Source organism: Homalodisca vitripennis, chromosome 5 (assembly GCF_021130785.1).
Source record: "Homalodisca vitripennis isolate AUS2020 chromosome 5, UT_GWSS_2.1, whole genome shotgun sequence".
NCBI lineage: Eukaryota > Metazoa > Arthropoda > Insecta > Hemiptera > Cicadellidae > Homalodisca > Homalodisca vitripennis.
In genome coordinates this window covers 104903619-104921793 of record NC_060211.1, presented here as the reverse complement: position 1 = coordinate 104921793, position 18175 = coordinate 104903619, and the positions used below count along the sequence as shown (strand labels likewise).

The window sequence follows — 18175 nt, the reverse complement described above, 5'->3', positions numbered from 1 at the left end:
TTGTTTTTAATAGCCTTTACTATTTCATGATTATTTGAATATTATTTTTTTAAATTTCTATACCTGTTTTGTAATTTTTTGATTAGTAAGAATTCTCTTTGTAAATTGGTGTTTACCGTAAATAAATAAACAAAATTAAATTAAATAAGCATAAGGCTCAGCCATGATTGAAATTTAATTAAAAATAACAGAGAAATCACATTGACAAGTAGAGAATAGTAAAACAGCATGGTAATTATCCTATGTCTGTATTAATGCAAATAGAAAAAAATTTGATAACTCGTCCGAACATCTGGTCAGTAGTCACTAGTCAGTGCAGTGGTTTATATAAATACTTGAATTGTCAAGTTTATACGTGATAGGTTATTTCAGTTTTAGAATATCACTGAGTTCATTTTAATCGGTATTTATATCATATACCGTATTAATTTGTTATTATATACATCTTGAATATATGTGAACATAAGTTAAATATTTGTATTTATTGTATCTTATACCTTATTGAACATGGTTGATGTAAGTACAGCAATTTACAAATCTAAAAAAAAACTGTTTTTCAAATTTTTAGATTTGGTTTTTGCATAAGTGTTGTTTAAAATCCTAATTTCTAGCTTATCTTGGCATTTTTATTTAAGGAACACTACCTGGCTAAATAGTTATGCCCCATGGGTAGGGTATGATAAGCAGACCCGGTTTTTTATATTGAAGAATGTAATCATCAATATTCTTATCTCAAATCCTAGACTATCAATCAATATAAAAGTATCTGTAGTCTTCAATAACAATCATATGTTTTAAATAAAATATGGATTTAATATTTACAATGATGAAACAAATAATTATTATAAGCAAAATTAGGAAAACTGAAGACGACCATATTTGCTCCTCTCACAGTTACAGTTGTTCTTTCCCACAAATTTCACATAATGGATTTTTCGTTACGAGTCCAACATGTTGAAGCCATGTAAAACATGTCTTATCATCTTTCAAAGCAATGTCGTGTAGTTTTCTAAAATTGACTGCCATTTATAATAATCAAATGTTACTTATACGTAAAATTGAAATATTACCTTACATGTATTATTTGAAAGTGTTTACAGCTGTTGATATAGATTATTTAAGTTATTTGTTCAAAATAATTAATCAGTATCGATTGATTATATCGGTGGTTATGATTAAGTAATATCGTTTGCCAATTTCGATATAAAAAACCGGGTCCGCTTATCGTACCCTACCCCGCCCCATAGCAGGACTATTGTTTATATAGAAGTTAACATAAAAATTAACTAATAGGCTAATTGCTTTTGGAACTTTTGAGTTAGTGTCTTGTTGTCAGCGGGGAGACTAGTAACGGCCTACAATCGTTATTCGATTGCTATTATCGAACAATTTGATATGTTATCCAACTTTGATGTATATAGATATTGTATACAATAAGAATTATAATAAATTACCGTAACAAGCAGAATCTCGTACATTGCAATTTTAAATACATAAATTTTACAGTAACATTACAAAACCAACTATGGCCTAGACTTAGATATCAAAAAAACCTTACAATATTTATAACTTGCCCAGCATGATATCAATGAGTAACCGCTTTTGTGAAATGGAGGATAGAATTCTCGGTACTTTAGGATTATACCGACCACACCAGTATGAGGAACACAAAAATATAAATTTATAGAAACAAACATTACAGAACGAAAAAACAACTCTTTAATTACAAACTTACAACGATTATCAATTGTTAATGGGTTTCCTGTGACGCCCAGAATGCAGCAATACATTCAGCCGCAACTGCCACTGAACGGGCGGCGAGACTCTGTAGTCATGTTATCTAATAGAACCGCTCGACTATGACCTCTGTCTGAGGATGGGGAGGGGTTTACGATAAGAAAATTCCTGTTTTATATTGATGAAATATTGTTTTAGCTCGCTAATCTATTAATAAGTAAAAGCAAAATGTCAAATAACGATTCATGTCTGGGTGTGGTTGGTATAATACCAAAGTACCGAATTCTCCCCATGTGTTACCATGAGCCAAACCCACATGTTGAAGCTACTTAAACAAATCTCGTATTTGTGAGAAATACCTTACATATTTTCCTCACATTCATCACCATTTTCAAAGTCTCAAAATATTAGTTACTTCTTCTTTACTGTTTACATTAAAATTACTATAACCAATAAGTTGAAATCGTATGCTTTAAAGTTAATTAATTGTAATATCGAATTATCCTTCAGATAAAAACAATCGAGCCATTCGATAATAGCAATCAAATAACGAGTGTAGGCCACTTATTACAATCTGCCCTTTGATTATTACCTATTATCGAATTTGCTATATTATCAAACTTTTATATTATATAAGATAATAATTATATGTTACAATTTCAACACTGTCAATGCATTCTGCTCGTACTCCTGAACAAAATTATATATGTTTTTAGGGGGTGGAAATCACAAATAACAATGTTTTTTTTAAATTGAAATATAAATGTCACTTTGTGGTTATTTTTTCTCTTTAAGACAAGAAGCTTAAAAATTACAAATAGTCCTAAAAAGACATTTGTGCTGCCTGGAGTGACAGTATATTTTGGATGGGTAATTTTGGGGGTAGGGGCCACCTCCTGTCAAAATATATCAGGAAGTATTTAGGGTATTAATCTCAGTCATGTTTTCTTGGAAAAAGGGAAAGCCAGCTCAGAACCAGCCTCTTCAGCCAAAGCAGATACACGGGTGGCACACAGCAGTGTAGGTTCAACTGTAAGGTATAAACTAGCCAGAAGTGAACCAATCTCATTTAAGTGGTTATATTTGTGTACTGTGCTTCTTGTTATTTATGATTTTCAGTGTTATCTGCTCCCAATACCTTACATATTTATCAGAGTTTTCTGTGATCAGAACAGCTTAGTTCAGCATCAACAATCTCACTGCCTCATGGATAACCTGACATCCATTACTCACAGTGCTTTAACTCTAATGCTGCTTTGAAAGTTATTTACGCGAGTTGTTAATTACGTGAGCAGAGAAAATATTAGAAAATTAATGTGTTGTTTTTTAATTGGTCATTGTGTTTATCAGAGTGAAAAATTCTACATTCTTGCTGAATTAACTCTTCCTACAATAGCTGTGTCAGGGGTATTTTTATTTTTGTTTAAATTAATGGTTCAACAGTTATGTAATATTTTCAGATATATTTACGTACATTTTTGTTTCAGGAAATGAAAAAGTATTTATACTCTCTACTAACAAAGTAAGTACAACTGAAGCTGTGTAAATTCTCTGTGTATATATTTATGACAATAAACAAAACCAAGTTTAACTTATATTCACTTTAAGCCTCTTAACCTTGAGTGTCCCCATGTCCAGCATTTCAGGACAGTGGTGGATTCTCCACAGCTCCGGTATAAATATGGAATATTTATCCTCGTACCCAGTGTCGTCCTGCATTGGGAGACATGGCCGATTCTCCTCCAGATCTAATCAATTAACCTTGCATATGTGTTAATGTGCATATATGCAACCGATTATTCCAGTCCGATTTAGTCCACACATAATTATGTAATCATATTTAAATACTCATTTAAAGGTCCACATGATTCACTTACTGATTTTGGATTCACTTACAAAATAGGTTCATCTTTATTAGTTAGGAAATTGTGTGTACTTTACGTAGGGTTTTTTATTATATACTTTTCATATGAAAATTCAAATAACTATAAAAATGTTAAAAGCAAGAAGTTATGCGTGTCTAGCAATGCAGGCCATAGGAACTGACGGTTAGAATCCATTGTCATATTTGAGCTAAGAAGGAAAATTGTTATGGCCTCTATTGTAGGACACAGGAGTAGCTAATAGCTATTTTACTAAATTCATGAATATTAAATTCTTGTAATTTATAAGTTCAGATTCAGATTCAGAAATTCTTTATTCATAAAAAAAATGCACAGATTGTACAAATGAATAGTGTCAATCATAGTTAATAAAAAAATTATCTAACATCAACTTATAAAATATTAACTAACATAAGCATTAGTACTAGGATTACTATTATAATTTTTTAAGTGTATTTCATGCACAGTTTGCTAGAATAAACATTCATTCATTATATGTTATGGTAATAAATAATTATCTCTGTGGGAGAAGATCTACTCTCCTGACTTCTGGCCTTCGGGAGCTTTTTGTGAATCGATTTCGATTACAACCGTAAAAACTTTTCTTCTGGAAGTGACTTCTCGCATTCTTTTTTGGAACAAGGCGATCAAACGGATCCAAGGAGCTAAACTTGGGTCTTAATACAAATGTGTCTCAGTGTAGTGGGACTGAGCCTAGTTCGCCCAATCCCATCAAGTTTCATTCTGATAAATCTGGGTCGTCCGATCTTAGGCCTAACTTTAAGTTGCTGTTTTGGAACGTGCAAAGCATAACTAATAAACTTTTAAACATTGAATTACTGAATTGCCAATACAATTGTGATGTATTGTGTATTGCTGAACATTGGTTGTCCAAATCCGATATTAAGAACTTAGTAGTGCCAGGATATGTTATGGCGGATTGTTTTGCCAGAGAAAAACATTCCCATGGGGTGTACTAATTTGCGTCAAGGAGAGATCTGAATTTGTTCTTCTAGATAAAATTGCTTGTCTCTCAGAAGAGATTACTTTTGAGTTAGCGGCGATTTTGCTGCCTGCCTGGAAGACTATAGTGGTGACTTTCTACAGGTCTCCAGCCGGAAATTTAAATCTATTCCATGAGAAATTGAGTGAAATGTTTTCTATCTTGTGTGGCAATAAATTTAACCTAATTATTGTTGGTGATTTCAATGTGGACTTTCTCAAGCAAAGTGGTGATACCAAAGAGCTGCTAAACTTGTTTGATAGTTTTTGGACTTAACACTACTGTTTATGAGGTAACAAGACCTGGCATAAATGATAACACGGGTAGCTGCATCGACAATCTGCTTACGACTGTGCATCAAGATAGGGGACACTCCTCTGTTATTCATACTGCTGTCTCAGATCATTGTGCTCTCTTTTTTGAGGCTAAATTGGAACATGAAACATCAGAAGCTGTCACTAAGATATCCATCTCTAGGCCTATGTCTGATCGTGGTACATCACAGTTTTCTATCTTATCTTGCTCTGGTTAATTGGAATGAAATTTACAGTATGGATTCAGATATAAATTGTAAGTTTAAGTTATTTTTAGATAATTTTCTGTGGGCTCTAAATAGTTCTATGCCTCTTAAAAGAAAACCAATTAAAACTAGGAGTAAAGATGTTTCCTGGTACCATGATGGCCTAACTCAAATCAAGTTAGAGTTAGACAGACTTTATTTCATAATAAAGAACACAAGATCTGAGCTAAACTTAGAAATAAGAAATAATTACAAAAAACTAAAAATAGTCTATAGGAATGAGATAAAGAAGGCTAAACTTAATTTTAATAATGGCCTAATTGACAAAGCAAAAATAAAAGCAAGGCTGCTGGAAGATAATAAACCAATCAGCTAGATTAAATAGCCAGTCTAGGCCTATAGGTTCATCTATCAAAAATAAATCCAAATAGTTTTAATGAATTTTTTGTAAACTCAGTTTCCGAGACTTGTGACGGGATACCACCTAGCAATAATAACTACTCCTTCTATTTAAATAACTACTCTGTTTCATGGCTCCCAGCTGACAATTTTAGTTTTAAAGTTTTTAAAGTGGAAAAAGTCTATGCTGCTATCATTAGTTTAAGTAATAGTTCTTGTCTTGACTGTTTTGGTGTTAATGCCCCTATTTTAAAATTAGCTGCTAGTTTTGTTTGTGAGGTTTTAACTTTTTTGTTTAATGAATGTATTATGTTAGGTATTTTCCCTGATGTTTTAAAGACCAACAAAGTAATTTCCTGTGCATAAGAAGGGTCCCAAGGATCAAGTGTGTAATTATAGGCCTATATCGATTGTTTCAATTGTGTCAAAGGTCTTGGAACGGCTAGTTCATGGGCAGTTAGTTCATTATCTTGAAACCTATAATTTTGCTTAGCAGCTGTCAGTTTGGTTTTCGGGCCAAGCGCAGCACTGTTGGTGCAGTCCAATCTCTTATTAATGATTGTTATGAGGGCCTGGAATCAAAAAATTTAGTAAATTTTAGGTCTTATGACCTTTCCAAGGCCTTTGACACAGTAAATCATGCCATTTTAGTAAATAAGCTTAAGTTTTATGGTTTTAGTAATACTGTTGTAAATTTCTTTGTTTCTTACCTTACAAATAGGTTCCAATATGTTTATTTCAATGGCTCTTTGTCTGATACACGTCTTGTTCAGTTAGGTGTTCCCCAAGGTTCAATTTTGGGGCCTACTTTATTTATTATTTATGTAAATGACCTGCCCTCTAATCTTAATGACAGCAGTGTAAGCACCTACATGTTTGCTGATGACCTGGGCCTCAAAGTCTGTACAGAATCAGTTTGATGATTGTAGGGAGATGCTTAGAATTAAAACTTCAATTGTTAAACGACTGGTGTGCAGCCAACAAATTATGTCTAAATGAAAATAAAATCCAGGATTTACAACTCACCTTGTCTTGTAGGTCAAGTGATAATGATGACTTGAGTCTTAAGTTTTTTAGGTGTCTATTTGCAGTCAAACCTAAAGTGGCAAACTCACATTGATTATGTGGCTGCTCAGACTGCAAGGGGCATCTTTTTGATTAGGGCTCTAAATGGAGTAATTTCTATTGATCACATGCTGTGTGTATATTATGCATATATAAATAGTTTTTTGACCTATGGAGTTGCTTTGTGGGGGCCATTCTCATTTAGCAAATAAGCTGTTTGTACTTCAGAAGAAGGGCAATTAGGATAATTGGCAATGTACATTAGTAGAGAACATTGTAAACCTCTTTTTGTAAATTTTAATATTTTGACCCTGCCGTCCATCTATGTTTTAAATGTATTGTTGTATGTTAAAGATAATTTATTTAGACTTAGCAACCAAAGAGATGTACATAATCATTTTACACGCAATAGAAATAACTTAATAACTCCTAGATGTAACTATACTAGTACTCCAATGCAGCTTTCTATACCAGGGTATCAAGCTTTTCAATGCTCTACCCATGCAAGTAAAGATCATGAGCAGGACTAATTTCAAAAATACCATAAAATGTTGGTTTGTTAAAATCTGCTATTTTACAGTGTCGATGAGTTTTTTCTTGTAGTGCAAAATCTCACAAGCTAGTTTAATGTATCATATTGACGTTGTTATATACATTCTTTGTATCCTGACAATAAATGCTTTGATTTGATTTGATATCTTATACATATAAAAAAGACACATACATACATAAATACATATACACAGACACATATACACGTAAATACATATAGACATGTTGAGCTAAACCAGTCAATTAGCCCTTTCAAAAAAATTCTTGGAATGAATATATAGGTCTATTTAGTAGATATTCTTTAAGTTTAGTTTTGAAATTATTTGTGTTTGTAGTTAGTTTTCAACTCAAATTGGTAAAATAATTTAGAAACTTTTTCCCCATGTACGAGGTTTTCTTTTTATAAAATTCCAAGTGATGAGAATCATTAGATATATTGAACCGTGTATTATATTGATGTTTTCTTTTTGTTAAAGCAAGATTGCAGAAATGAACAACGTAATTTATAGTTTTCAAATATGTATAGATTGTAGACAGTAAATATTTGGATGTTCCCTAAAAAATATGCTTAACTGAATCACTCCTCTTTAAAACTCTTTATAATTCTAATAGCGTGCTTTTGTTTAACTAGAATTTTGTATAAATTATGTGATGTGGTAAGACATAAGTTTACGTATGTCTTATTGTAAGTGGTGTCAATTGAGTTCATATATGAATTTAAGTTAGCAGAGTGAATAGTCAAGTCTAGTCAAAAGATCTTTATTCATTTTAATTACAAATCGATTCAAATGAACAGTGTCATATGTCATATGTAATATGACTCACAAGTCAATTTTCAAAAATATTTAATATATTCTTTGTTGATTCTTTATTCATTGTTATATATTTTAATAAGTAAATTATAATAAAAGGTCATTCTTACAACAATTCCAGATTTTATTTTCATTAGAATTTTGTGTACATATTTATCCCAATTCATATGTTGGTCTACCAATGAGCGTAGGAAACGTGACATGTTTCTGTTCATAAGTCACTTTGTGAGTTGTAAGTTATTACTGGTCCCCTTAATTTAGTATTTGCCCAGTTAGGGTACTCCAAATTTAAGTGGCTTGCTAATCTGATGATGCTTTGAAAATTCTGTTGTAATTAGTCAAGTGTGTAATTTGTGTGTACTGTGATCTAGAGAGATATGAACTGAACCAAGTCAGTGATTTTTTTATTTTATTTGACAGAGTTTTAGCTTTTCTATTAGTGTTGAGTGTTTGACACTTTCAAAAGCTTTAGACAGATCCATAAATATTCACTGAAGCTGTGCTAATTTTGGTCCAGAATAGTTCTTTTTCTAAAAAAGATAAATTGCCTGTAGACTACCTTTTCATATATTTTAGAAAATGATAGTAATTACTATTGGTATCTTATCGTTTTCACTAGAGTATTTAAATGTATAAAATGTGTTTTTAATTGCAGAATTGATGGATTATACAGTGTTGTTGTCTCTGATCGAGATGGTGTCCCCATATTGAAAGGTGAGTATTTATGTAAAAATAAGTTTAATCATTTATAACTGTGTATTACATTTCCATTCAAAACATAAACTAATAAATAATATTTCTGCCTGTTTGTCTGTATGCACAATATTTTCACCAAACTGTGACAAATGTCTGGAAAAATCCTGTTTGCTTGAATATCTTGAGAATGAACTACAGTAACATATACACTTGAAATATAATGCATGAAGCTTAATTTCTATATAGACAACATTGAGTTTGATGATAATTCATGTTACTCAATGAGATTTGGCTGAGTGTTAGGAAACATTTTTACAGTGGTCTAATGGGACATACAAGTAGACTGAAAATCATCTTTCCATTAACTCTATAATGTAGCTGAAGCTTCTTGACTAGTGAGCAGTATGTTTATTATTTCCATGAATGGGAGAAAATGTGTCAGTACCTTAAGTGGTTTTCAGCAATGAGTGGAAGTGATTTTCTTGTAGAAAATAAGAGATCTGGAGTTAGGCTTTGTATTAAGCCTAAGAAGAATGCTAAAAGTGGCAGCAGAAGGCAGCGTTCTATAAATGTTCAAAACAACTTGAAAACCAAACCGATCTACTTCTTTAAATAATTTGAACAGTTCAGAAGATTCTTTTACCTCAGTTCCAGTTTTCAATATTAATGAGATATAATTGCCATAACTGAACTGTACTCAAAATTTGGAGAGTACTGGACTATACTTCTATCAATCAGATATCAAAACATATCCGAATCAAACATTGACATTCCTCCAGTATTAGTGGACACTGTGTACTCAGCCTTGAAGAACCTAAAACTCATTGAGCTTATGAGATTTACACTAGTTCTTGCTCTTTATCAAATATACATCCAATGTCATTGCTTCGTTGCTTATATTGTTGTTCAGACCTAAATGCTGTTTGCATTGATCAGACTGACAATAAATCAAAAGCATTATGGAAGGTCATAAATCAAAAAATGAAGGAAAAAGGTGACAAACAAAATTGAAAGTTAGTGCAAGTGAATTTAAACAATTTAAGAGGACCAAACGATATATCAGATAGCTTCAACAACTTCTTTGCCAGCACTGTGGAAAGAACTTTGAATGATGATAACCAACTAAAATGTTTACATAAGAAAACGGATGTAATAAATGAACCCTCCCTGTATCATGTTGCTATTAAAGAATTCATTAAAGCTATAGGCCTATATTCCCTCAAACCTAAGACATCGGCTGGCATTGATGAAATTTTAGCCAAACTGGCAAAGAGCTACAAAGAAGGGATAATCATACCATTAACATCCATAATTAACAAATCGTGTCAACAAGGCATTTTCCATCAACACTAAAAAAATGCTAAAGTATTCCCAAATTTAAAAATGGTCCTTTATTCTTTATTATAAGGACATCTGCCAATCCAATAAAATAATAGTATGATATGAAATAACTTTAATAAAATGAGCAAAATATATTAAATAATAATACAGTAACAATACTTATGCAATATACAATAACATTTGAACTATAATACTCTAGTAATTAAAATAGACTATGAGAATATTTGCAAGAATAGACTTTACAAAATATAAGGCAAGTATAAGGCAAACAGCAACAAAACAATAACAAGTGATAAATTAACAACTAATCACAACAAGGGCATAGTTTTGCAATAACTACGTAAACAACAAAGATAACAACAATGAGGATTGAGGAAAACAACAACAGCATTAACAATTAATAGTAGTAAATGATTTTCAGAGCATGCGGCACGTGTATGTGGATATGCATATGTGATAGTATTTAATGAAGGAGGGACAGCATACAGTTCCTGAAGGGACCACGTTTTGTATAGAAAATGTTAAAATCTTCGGAGATAGAGTTCGCCCACTCCTGCATCCTTAGCAGAAGACTGTCCTTGGCTTAGTTCGTCGAGATGACTGGTCTTGCAGACATGTCCTGAACGGTGTGTCTTGTCACGAGAGGTGACAGATTAAGAAGGCTAACAGTATCAAGCAAGGATGTGTCGACGTAGCTGAACCCAAGATGGGTACTCATCAGGCGAGGAAACAATTTTGAACCTCTTTGAGATCAGATTTTAGATAGGCCTGACGAGGTCTGTCGAACGAATAGTAGTGCAGCTTAAGAGAACGGATGCTTTTGACTGTTCTATGGAGGCGATGGATGAGACCAAGCATGAACTTGATGTTCCCAGTTCAGAGATTTAACAAAAATTACACTTAGGTCCCTCACTTGCGATGTACGCTTGAGGATAGTATCACTGATGGTGGTGGTTGGTGGTGGGATTGGTTTTACAAATGGTATATTCACACTGAGAAGGGCTAATATTACGGTGGCATAGGCATTTGTGTTCAGGGACATTGAGTTAGTACCACATAATTCTACAATACAAGTGCATCAAACGTAGGAGAGGTGTCAGCTATTCTTTTTGCTGATGACACTACCCTTACAGTTCCAACAAAAAATAGAATTGATTTGAAAATTGCTCTGAATAATTCAATAATCATGGCTAGTTCTTGGTTTTGATCCAATAGACTTATGCTGATAGTTTAAAGTGTCAACTTTTGCAGTTCTCCACCAAGGCCTCAGATAGCTCCTGAGACTGTATAATCAAAGCATTGTATCGACAGCTTCCACAAGGTTCTTGGGCATTACTATTGATTGGAAAGAGCATATTTCTAATTTGGTGACTAAACTCAATTCAGGTGTTTTGCTTTTCACATAATTTCTTCTGTAACCAGTTTTACTACTGTTAGAACAATGTATTTTGCGTATATCTTTTCGCATCTGAGATAAGGAATAGCTTTTTGGAGAAATTCTAAAAATTAAAAAAAATTATTTAGGCTTCAAAAAGGATTGTTGGGATAATATGCCATTTAAATTATCACGAATCATGTAGAGTCTTTTATACTCATCAAATGTTGACATTTCCATGTATTTATGATTTTTGAAGTCAACATTTTTTTAAAGATATCCAAATTTACTTGATAACTATAATTTATAAAAATTCTATCCACTTAGACAAACTAAATTGCAATATCCTGTACATCGTCTAAAAATGTACCAACTAGGAGCTCAGTATTAATTTCTAAAATTGTTCAATGCACCTTTTCAAATAAAACAGATTGATTCTTTAAAGAGTTTAAACTTTCCCTAAAGAGCTATCTTTTGAGCCGGACATTTTATTTGGTGGACGAATTCTTAAATAGCTAACATTAATTTTTAAATGTTTCTGTTATTTACTTTTAACTCAAAATATATTATATTTAAGTTAATAGTAACATTAGATTTTTACAATTAGATGTATTGAATTGACAAATCATATGTTTACTGAACTATGCTTAACATTGTAAAGCAATATGATGCAATACGAGGTCCAATCAAAAAGTATCCGACCTCGTCGTGTATCGCGGCTTCTGCTGCCAATAATGAGATAAGATTTGTTGCAACAATAGTTCCTACTATGATAAGGAAAGGTACAAAGTCTTATCTTGATCCCCCGACTGGTTCGCCGTAGACGGGTCAGTATGTACTGATAAGTCAAGTGCGCGTATCGGTTTTCTCTAACTGTGAAGATGACGGAAAAAGTGGAACGACGTTATTGCATTAAATTTTGTGTGAAACTCGGTGAAAAACAAAGTGAGACCATTCAGAAAATTCAGCTAGCATTCGAAAATGAGGCAATGAGTGTTACGCAGATTAAAGAGTGGTATAACCGTTTCAAAAGTGGTCGAACCTCGGCAGAAAGTGACGCGCATTCGGGCCGACCAAAAACAAGTCGAACTCCGGAAATCATCGAGAAAGCAAAAGTTTTGATCTGTGAAAATCGTCGAATGACTGTGGAGGAAGTAAGTACTGAGTTAGATGTCAGTTTCGGATCAGCTGAAGCAATTTTAACGGATGACTTGGGATTGCGCCGGGTAGCCGCAAAAGTTGTGCCAAAATTGCTGACAGACGAGCAGAAGCAACGGCGATTGGATGTTGCCGAGGACATGCTGCAATGTTGTGAGGATGATGCGGACTTTTTGACATCAATAATAACTGGAGACGAAAGTTGGGTCTATGGATATGACCCTGAGACCAAATTTCAGTCATCACAATGGCAGTCTCCCCAGGATCCTCGGCCAAAAAAAGCAAGGCAAGTTCGAAGCAATGTCAAAGTGATGCTTACTGTTTTTTTCGACCACCGTGGAGTTGTGCACCATGAATATGCCCCTGAGGGTCAAACAGTGAATGCACAGTACTTTTTAAGTGTCCAACGTCGTCTCCGAGATGCGATTCGCCGCAAAAGACCTGACTTGTGGGTGTCTCAAAATTGGCGGCTACACCACGACAATGCGCCAGCTCATTCTTCCCAGCTCATTCAAACTTTTTTGGTGAAACACGGCACTCCGCAAGTTCCTCAGCCTCCGTACTCTCCAGATATGGCTCCATGCGATTTTTGGCTCTTCCCCCACCTCAAAAAACCATTGAAAGGCACCAGATTTGAAAGTCGAGAAGCAATTATGAAAAAAACGACAGCTGATCTCATGGCGATGCCGAAAAGTGATTTTCAAGACTGCTTCCAGAAGTGGAAATGTCGCTGGAATCGTTGTGTTGCTTCTCAGGGTGCTTATTTTGAAGAAAATTAACACCAGCTTTTTTCAGGTAACTTCAGTTTTACGTTGCACCAAAAGGTAGGACACTTTTTGATTGGACCTCGTAAATGAAATGAAATGAAAGTCATTGGGTTTCTGGTTCTGTGGTCGAAGGTTGAAGCTATATACTATGACGTCCTAAGGGGTCATCACTCTTTTTCAGGAGCCTTATTGCTTTGGATGCTCTGCTGATCTTATTCACTACATCAAATTCTGTTTTTTTGAAAAGGACATTTAGATTACAAGTTGGTGGAGTATTTCATTGCCAGCTCAGGAGTGACTGAAGGATCTTTATCTAGTTGTTTATTAATGACATAACATCTATCCTAAACTGTGATGTCTGACGTTATACTTATGATATTAAGATATCTCTAGTTATCGTGTGAATAACAAACCATTTATTTCTACAGTCAACTATTAATTCTGCTTTAGGGTATACTGAAATCAATCTTAGAGAAAACTAATGGATAGTTCTTCTTGGTGCAATACATGTTATGTTTTGGAAAGCTACAGGAAATTTACCAGTAAATGGTTGCCTCAACCATTAAATAAAATTATGGCTAATTTATATTTATAATTATGTTAGTCTAGTTACTGAAGTTTTATAAACTCCTGACAAAATGTCATGGGAATGTTGTATACAGGCACTAATGTCACCTTGTATCTATTCACTGTTTTGCACTCCAACTTTGGACTCCAATCTAAATCATTCAGTGTTAAAGTTTAAAACCTTAATCTGGTGAAGTGTGGATTACTTGTAAATTGTAATGTATTTTATTGTTTCCAGCAACATTACTTTTCGTTAAGGTCTGTTCACAGCAAATTGTGTTTGAATACTCCCAAAAGTAGCGTGCCCACATAAACTATTACCAGCTCAAATAAATAAATTATTCTAAACAATGGAATCACTCTTAAAAAGCCTATCAATGTTTTTCAAAATTTATTCAGAATTGTGTGGGACTTCACATGATGTTCTTTGGTAGTTTAGTTGTCACCAGTTTTACCTGTTCTAGGACTTCCTGCTAGGGGTTTAATAAGGTGTTGCAATTGATTTTAAATTGGCAAAATATTTATTGATGTTAATTCATAGTCCGTTAAGATTATTCCATTAATTATAGAAGAAGTAGAACATTTTTTTCACATCAGTGAAATTACATGCTTTTAAAGAAGGAAATTTTGAAATAAAGGCCAAATGTAAATGGCTGCAGCTAAACATTTGAGACTTTTATAGTATATATGAATTATAGTTTCAGAAAGTTACGTGTTTTTATTTATTTAAAAAGATTTCTAGGAAAAAAGGATGTTTTAAACATGTTACTTTCTTAAATTATATTTAGCTAAAAAATATATTTTGCTTGATTTGAAAATGAATCAAACAATTTTTCCCAGTCCAAGACTCTTAAGCAATGTGTGCAAAGACTGCATGTGTTCTGAGTTCTCCACAATGTGTAGAAACTCACATTTATAGCCTCTTATTTAGTTTGTATTCATGTTGAGATGGGATATTTATTTATTTATTTATCTACGGTAACACCATTAGTACATGTAAAAAAAACAATAAGATATTCTTATATTCAACAATGAGCCAATAAAAATGATCCACATTATAAATTAATAACAATGCCAAAGTAAACTGCTACAACATAACAATAACATATGAAATAGACTATATAGAAAATAACAATAATAGCATAGCAACAATAATAAATAGTAACAGTAATTATACGATCAAATATACATCCATCTGCACTTACACATATACTACGTAGGAATAATTTATAACAATGAAAAGGAAAAAAAAAGAATCAAATGTATACATGTAGAAAAGAGTAGAGGAAAAAATAGAAAGAAAGAAATATATACACATATTACAATGAGCCAGGTGTCAATGTCTACATCAAAAGAAAATGTTTTTTTCAGGTGCATAACACTATCACTGCAAAAGTCATGCCGGGAGGAGACGAGGTTTCCAAGTCTGTGAAGTCTCGGGATAGTGCTGTGATGTACATAACTGGTTGAGTAGACACGACGGCAGAAAGTGTGAAGGGACCTGGTCTGATGAGGCACTCGGAAGTCGATCCGCCTGAGCAGTTCTGGACAATTCACGTCTCCGTTATTGGTGTTTTAAGTTACAGTAAATTCAACCATGATCACAAATTTTAGTTCAGCCGACACTGACTTCAAATCAGGGCACAAAGATGTACAGTTAACTGTCACTTCTGGTGAAATTTGTATTGGAGATTTCCAAAATCCATGAGAATCTTCCAGTCACTACTTTTCTTTACTATTGATGGCACCATATTCAGCTCAGATTTACAAGCTGTTTTCCAACTCTAAATGGGGTTGATAAACCGTATCTTGATATCAGCCCCCTCAGAGTGCCTGGACCTTGCAGTAGCAAACGGACTGTTTCCTAAATAATGCCCAACACTTTTCTATACCACCAAGTGTCACTGGACAACCTGCTAATGATTTGGAAATGAATCCTTACTTAAGAATATTTTGTTTCTCTGTTATACTACCAGGAAATATAACTGAAACCATGTAATATCTAGTAATACCATAATAATAGCTAATAAGCTAATAGCTATTTTTGGGAATTTCATTCAATCATAACGGTTTATTCTCATCATCGCCGTTGATAGAAGTCTGAGACAGCATCAGATACCAGACACTGCAATAAAAGGAAGGTGAACTGGAGCTAAACTCAACATGCAAATTGAATTAACCCTTCCTACCATAGCTATAGCTACATTATGTTAATAGACTTGTTAATTTTCCTATAAAGCGTTACATTTTTTAATATCATAATAATTTAAAGTTATTTGTAGTTCAACTTTTATATCCTTACTGTTCAACTGTTATTTGTAGTTCAACATGGTCAATTTTTCCTGTTTTACTATCAGAAATATAAAATGTCAATAATAAATTATTTCAGCATCTTCTGAAAAGGCACCAGAATCAGCATTGCGGCCTTGCTTCCTGTCTACTTTTGGAATGGCTACTGATCAAGGAAGTAAATTAGGCTTAGGGAGGAACAATGCTGTAATTTGTTTGTATAACAACTTCCAGGTTAGTGTTCATCTGTACAACTAAGAATGTCAATATCATTACATTTACCATTCTTATAGTTAATAAATTAAATTTTTCAAATTTGGATTTCTAGTTGCTGTTGCTTCACATGTAAAGTAATTTTTTATACATAATAAAACACTACAATATATCTCAAAAAACTTATAAACCCTTAAAGAGTAACACCCCTAATCGGTATATTCTACATATATGAACCAAAGTTCGTTTTGGACCACCTTAATTCTTGAAACTGAACTTTTCATATCGTAGGTGTTATACTAATATAGGATGATGCTTTTTTTAGTAATGGGTATCTTTATAGTTATTTTATTTTTTTTATGTATATTTATATTTGTAACTTAATTTTGTGGCTATAAAAAAAATAATTAATTTAAAATTCCAAAACATTCTTGTTCATAAATAATAAAAGAATAAATATAACTAATTAATTAGTGTTTCTTTCCTCCATTAAATCCAGAAAGTGATGATAGTGTTCATCAGTTATATGTGTTGGAGATACTCCTTGGACTAACAATGTACAAGGTGTATTCAAAAAGCAACGCAAATGTATAGTATTAAACGTTTGACCTTGTTGCAAGAATTTATTATGCCATTAAAATCAAACAGATTTTGACAAAAGTACAACCTAGTTAACTATCAGTTAATACAAAGGTGTGTATATATATATATATATATATATATATATATATATATATATATATATATTTTTATTTATTGTCTCATGAAGGTTTTTACATTTTAATAGTCACCAGATGAGGTACACGTCAGCCAATGTATGAGAATGTTCGCATGTAAAAAATATAATAAAGAGTTTGATGTAAAATTTTGACATTGATATCTACAACTATGGCTTGAAACGTAACTATGGCTGTTAATAGTAATGCATCATTTTAAACAGAAACAAGCACTAAAATGGCATTTTAATAACTATTACCATGTTTACCATTAATTACATAAGCCATTGCTGTATTTACTGTAGTGATTAAAAGAAAAGTAACAATAAATTATTAAAATTGAACAACAGTTTATATTTTCCAACTATAATTTCAGCTATTTTAATTACAACAGGCTAAAAATTATTGAACTTCACTTCACTTGCCAGTATGTAAACTGCAAGATGGGTCAATTCGGTTGATGAGAAAAAAGATGGAAAAGGTGAAACAAAAAAGATGCTAACATTTACTTTTCTATTCAAGTTAAAAAAAACTGTTATTTTAAAATTTGTTGTTTTTGTACAGGTTGTGCAGATAAATGACTTGCCACTGATTGTAAGCTTCATTGCCAGCCACAGCTGTAACACAGGACACATTCTAAACCATAAACAAACACTACAACAGCTGCTCCAACCTTTGAAAGGATCTGTCGTTGAACCTTGATAATGATCACAAACAGTAAAGTTTATATTTTTTATTGATAACCATATCTTTATATGTAATTTATTTACTCACTAGCCTTTGTCATTCATTACCTTTAATAAAATATTAAATATATTTTCATTTTGTAATTTTTATTTAGACCTATAAAGCCTCATTTGTTTGGATAGGTTTTTAGCTTTTTTGGCATTAACTCCTAATGTACTGGGTTAATTCAGATTTATGCTCTGTTATGGTTGGGTTTTATGGATCCATATTATACCTTCATGTACTAGCTTATTAGAAGCTATATAAAGAAATAAAGGTACAAGAAATTTTCACTTATGTAAAAACCTACATAGGTTTTAAACTTGAGGAAATATATTTAATTTGATATGCCTATA

At 32.7% G+C, this 18175-nt stretch overlaps 1 protein-coding gene across 1 annotated transcript; it reads left to right on the top strand.

Annotated features, from left to right (window-relative positions):
- The first annotated feature begins 289 nt into the window (after positions 1–289).
- On the top strand, positions 290–17915 carry LOC124362634 (ragulator complex protein LAMTOR3-A). Its single transcript, XM_046817307.1, has 5 exons — positions 290–516; positions 3225–3259; positions 8627–8685; positions 16265–16398; positions 17658–17915. The coding sequence occupies exons 1-5, from the start codon at positions 508–510 to the stop codon at positions 17793–17795; spliced, it is 375 nt and encodes a 124-aa protein (XP_046673263.1). The 5' UTR covers positions 290–507; the 3' UTR covers positions 17796–17915.
- The last annotated feature ends 260 nt before the right edge of the window (positions 17916–18175 follow it).